Source organism: Sinocyclocheilus grahami, unplaced genomic scaffold (genome assembly GCF_001515645.1).
Source record: "Sinocyclocheilus grahami isolate Dianchi unplaced genomic scaffold, SAMN03320097.WGS_v1.1 scaffold1055.1, whole genome shotgun sequence".
In the NCBI taxonomy this organism is placed as follows: domain Eukaryota; kingdom Metazoa; phylum Chordata; class Actinopteri; order Cypriniformes; family Cyprinidae; genus Sinocyclocheilus; species Sinocyclocheilus grahami.
The window spans coordinates 350,973-356,515 of NW_015506234.1; the positions used below are offsets into that span (position 1 = coordinate 350,973).

The 5,543-nt window shown below is 35.8% G+C and overlaps 1 protein-coding gene across 1 annotated transcript in view; it reads right to left on the reverse strand.

Moving 5' to 3' along the window:
• LOC107566197 (uncharacterized protein C8orf34 homolog) overlaps positions 1-5,543 on the reverse strand; it is a 119,788-nt gene that overhangs the window by 58,175 nt on the left and 56,070 nt on the right. Inside the window, exon 7 of the mRNA XM_016251571.1 lies at positions 929-1,095. Within this exon, the coding sequence (XP_016107057.1) occupies positions 929-1,095 (167 nt within the window). The remainder of the gene's footprint in view (positions 1-928; positions 1,096-5,543) is intronic.

A 5,543-nucleotide genomic window follows, 5' to 3' on the forward strand; every position in this document is an offset into this window, starting at 1 on the left:
TTGAGAACAGTACAATACAATCCATGGCCATTTGTCCTTGTTTTTTGAAGTATAATTTTAAGACTGTGCTGTTTGCTGCTGTCTGCTTATCAATCTATAAACAGTAGTCTATAATTACTGATTTACAGTATATATTGTGTTACTTTAGTATTATTTATATAACTGCAGTATTTATTAATCATTTTAATTGGCTTTTATTTTATATTTTTAGTTTTCATTTGAATTTTAATTCAAGTTTAAGTAATTTTATGTGCATTTGTCAATTTGATTAGTTCTATTTAGCTTTATTTTTTCAGTATTAATTTTATGACTTAAAAAAAAAACATTAAAATTGTTGTTTTAAATCAACGTTTTTCATTGAATATTTATATTTTATTCTATTTTAGCTATTTTACCAAAAATTGTTTTATAGTTGTGTAACTATTTAACAGTTATAATAGTTTGACTTAACAATACAGTACAACACTGATAAAGTGTAGTACATGTAGAACATATTATAGTAAAATAATCTTAATTTATCAACAACAACAATTTGTGTGCTTACATAGCTGAATCTTTTGCTCAAGATTATTTTCATCACAATTATCAGATAACACCCAGTTTTTTGGTGCCATTCTACTAATTCACAATACATATTACAAGAATTTTATAAATAATATATGCTAATTGTGAGCTCTCTCTCGCTCTCATGAAAATATGAAATCTTGTAAGTAACAGTGCACATATGAGGAGATAGTCTTTAGATGATGCTGAATGTGCTTCAGCAATCAAAAGGCATTCAGGACACAATATAGATCGCAGATGATGCTTCAAAATCAGTGGTGATAAAAGCAACAAACATGTAATTGTGTTTGGGTATGCGTGAGAATATGATTGCTGTAGATTATGAGCAGGAATATCTGTGCGTGTGTGTGTGTTCGCTCATTACCCAGCAGCTCCATGGCGTCATCCTCATCTTCCATCTCATCTTCAGTGACTGAGGGGGCCGAGTCAGGCATGGAGTCAAACGAGTCCTGAGACAACATGGCTGCCAGAAGTTTCTTGTGATTCTGTTGCTGCTGTTTTAGGCCTTTACCCTTAGACTCCATTTTCAGGCTGCAGACAGAGAGAGAAAGAGAGAGGAAACTGATGATCATAAATCATAAATTAATAAAAATGCCATAGCCACAAACACAACATCAAATTGTCAAGAATGCTAGTGAGGAATAGGAAATACTACACCTATGTCATGTTCATCTTCTATTAAGGCTTCAGGCAGGAAGTGCTGTAATGTTTATGTATTTGCATAATATTTACACACTCTTCTCTTCTCTGGGGGCAGTCGTGGCCTAATGGATAGAGAGTCAGACTTGTAACCTGAAGGTCATGTGTTCGGCACGAATTGTGGGTGGGGGAGTGAATATCCAGCACGCTCTCCACTCTCAATACCCCGACTGAGGTGAGACCCTTGAGCAAGGCACGGTCGCCGTGATTTTGCCAAGTAAGACATGTTCCTGGATCAACATCTTTTGTTGATCCTGGATCAACATTACCGTCCAAAAATACAGACTTAACCCAATCCCCACCCCTAAACCTAACCCATAATTTATTCCTAATATCAAAGGGAAATGATAGCTGATTAACAAGGGTGTAGAAGCACCTAATCCTGATTGTAAGCCTAAAACTGACATTTCCTGAAACGTTCTCTCAATTCTGATTGGTTGATTGGAATGATGTTGTAATCAAATTGCCATGTTGTACTTGGTGAAAACACGGTCACCAGCAAGGCACCAAACCCCCAACTGCTCCCCGGGCGCTGCAGCATTGGCTGCCCACTGCTCCGGGTGGGTGGGTGTGTGTGTTTGCTCACTACTCACTGCTGTGTGTGTGCACTTGGATGGGTTAAATGCAGAGCACAAATTCCAAGTATGGGACACCATACTTGGCCACACGTCACGTCCTTTCCTTTCTTTCTTTATATATCTGTTTTTATACATCCGAATGTCTCATAGCAGGTCTGTCCATTGAATGGGTCTCAGCTCACTTTCAGCTTGGCATCTTTCTATCATTCACAACAATCACTGAGCTGTAATATCTTTCTATCCTGAACTTTATATGAGAAAAAAAAAACAGAAAACTGACTTAAGATCAGCTAAAATCAACAGGCTGTTCTGTCAAAAATGTCTCTGTAATCTCAGCAACAGACTTCACAGTCATTATTCTCCAATCTTTCCTCCACAATTAACTTCTGCCTAAGAAGTCTATGCGATATGGTAGTGTACTGTTCACTCATAAAAATAAAGCTTCTTTATTGGCATTTATGGTTCCATGAAGAAACTTTATATCATCCATGGGCACTTTCCATTTCGTGAAAAGTTCTTCATAGTAGAAAAAAAGGATCTCTATATTAAAATGTCCTGTGCAATAAGAATTAAAAAAAAACATTAAGAACTGTTCACTGAAAGGTTCTTTGAGGAACCCAAAATGGTTCTTCTATGGCATCAATTTCCACTTTTGGAAAGATTGTATGTCAGGAAAGATGCAATATCATACAATTTAACTAAACCACATGTGCCATCCTAAATCTATATGAATATAACAAACATGAGAACAAATTTGATAATGTACTTTTATCTAGATTACAAATATTTAAATCATTAAAAATAGCCAGGAAATAGGGTTCACTCCAGGACCAAAAACTCCAGATCAATTATTCAATATTAAGCAAATTGATGAATAAATAAATTGAATGAATAATGAACATATGCTGCACTTCACATGCCTATACTAGCAAAATTATTCCCATGTCTCAGTGACAAATAGAGAAAAATAGTCCGCAGAGGTTTAATTTGATTGTTATCTTATTGGAATGACATTATTCACAGATAATCGAAAGGTTAAGGCCAAAGCAGAGCGGTTTTAATATCCTGAGTTGAACATTACTATGCTAATGGCTATGCTAATACTGCACATCTCTCTACTATGAATCACTTAGCCCTTTTCACCTTTTTTCCCTAATTGGGTGTCACTCAGCCAATTCCCAACTCTCCAGTAGTGCACTACAGTGTCAGCAATGCTGAGACACATGTCAACGTGCTCATAAACATTCATATGAGCACATATTTCACTGTATGAAACACAAGAAGAAAGAGTATTCAGAACAGATACTGGTCAAATTTTCACTGTATTCTGCATTGCATGGAAATATATTGTAGGCCTTTTGCTGTTTTTCACAGTAGAGAAGGGGAATGACCAGGATCAAGACAATACTGTACAAGTCAGATTTGAACCTGAAATTCCCACATGAGCACTATAGCTCAATAAATAATAGGCAACAGCTAAACAAAAACAGCCACGTACCATGGTACATATTTGGTGTATTGTGTAAATACCATGGCATATGAATAGAGTAAACTGGTAATTAATTCAGAACCATGGTTCTGTTCAAATGTCCTCTAGTGAACATGTTTCCATTATGTATTTTTCTAATTTAATGCCACTGTTTTCCAATACAAAATATTATTAGTGACCTAGATATAAAGCAGAATCTTTCAAATTTCTTTATCATTTAATATCATAAAGTTCCCATGTTTTCACTTTTGAACAAACCCTAAACTAGGGCTGCACGATAAATCGAAATGGAATCGAGATCGCTATTCAACAGAAGCTGCGATTGTCATGCGTATCTTTCAGTGAAGCACGGTTCTGTGATCAGCAGTAAATCTCCATCCAAAGGCCAGAGGGCACTCTCACGCTGAAACTCCAAATACGCCTCGCAGAAGAAACACAGAAAATGCCCAATGCTGCAGCTGAATAAACAGAAGATTCAACTGCTTTCATTGATTCAACGTGACTAATAAACACACGACTATGGCAATATACGGTTTATCCGAGTTCTTATTATAATTTATTAAAATAAAGTATATTTATAATGCAATGCCTTTATCACTGCTTGAATACTATGAAATATGTTGCGTGCCTTATTCTGTGTAAGAAGCCACATCATCTCACAGAAGGATTTATTTCAAACACTCGACTGACGTTATGAAGGGAGTTTGGAGTAAAAATTTTATTAAATGTGGTATTTTCACATGCTTTCAGATGGAGCAGCATTTACTTCACAGAGCCGTAGTTTACTGAGAAGCTATGCAAACAGCTGTCATTATCGCGAACGATTTCAGAATCGGATTTTTGGCGTAACTTGTTAGTGAACTACAGCTAAGTTTAGTAAATGCTGCTCCATCTGAAAACACGTGATGATGATGATTTACTGCTGATTACAGAACCGGCTTTTTTAACAAGATGCGCATGACAATCGCATTCAATTAATCGTGCAGCCCTACCCTAACCCTACAGAGGTGATGGAACAAAAAAAAGATACAAGTAGAAATATTTAAATGCTTTTGCGTTCTCTCGTAAAATGGTTGCATTTCCCGAGTGACATTTGCACTCTCAAATGCCAAGTTCTGTCATGAACCTCAAGATGGCGCAGGCTGATGGGTTCTTAACTTAAACTCATGATATTCACAGCATTAAACGACTTGGCACAAGCTGATTGGATCATGTTGCATTCGCAGCCAATGAGCTTAATGTTTTACATTTAAATGACCGATTAGCATTCACTAGAGCATTTCAAAGAGCTCGGAAACCCTCCACCTCCCCCAGTTCCACCTGTATAGATCTGCTGCGGGTTATTATATATGCTATTTGTGCAGCAACAGTATGTCTTAAATACTCACAGCACCGTATCAGTGCATGTATTGGTAGTAGCAAGTTCCTGTACTTGCAGCAGCAATGATCTACAACTACAGCAATAACCAACAGTAGCAGCATAGCAGATCTATTCCATTTCCACCAAGACCAAATACATTAACATTGAAATCTTCTGAGATTTGTCATGATAGAAATATTTGCATTATCGCAAAGCATTTGTACTCTGCCGAGAAACTTTATATTTACTCACAAAACTTTTGCATTCTCTCGCAAAATGTTTGTGCCCTCTCAGAAAGTTTTTACTGTATACATTCCCCCAAGAAACTTTATTCACACCCATAAAAATGCAAAAAAAAAAAATAAATAAAAAATTGCGTTCCGCCAAGAAATTTACATTTGCTTTGAAAACTTTTGTGAATGAAATAATCAATGTCTTTGAGAATGGATGAAAAGTTTCTCTGTAAATGCAATACTTTTGCGAGAATGCAAAAGAATTGAAATACAGAATATAACTTTTCCTATAATCTTGTTCATGTCCCTTAAAAAAGATTATAGGATAAACATGTCCCTTTAATTCCAGGTTCAAATTAGATAGATTATTAATCATTCATTTTAATGGTAATTAATAATCATTCATTATTAATTTTCAATGCAATCTCAGTCTTTTGGAACCCTACTGTAATATATTCGAATAAAGCTAACAGATCACAGTAAGAGTAGGAACTGATGAAAGCTCTGAAAACAAATATGCTATTCATTCTGTGGGCAGAGAGCTGTATGAATCAATCACTCCATTAAACCTATATGGCACTACACTAATTGTTTCATGCATAGAAGAGCGAAAAAAAAAA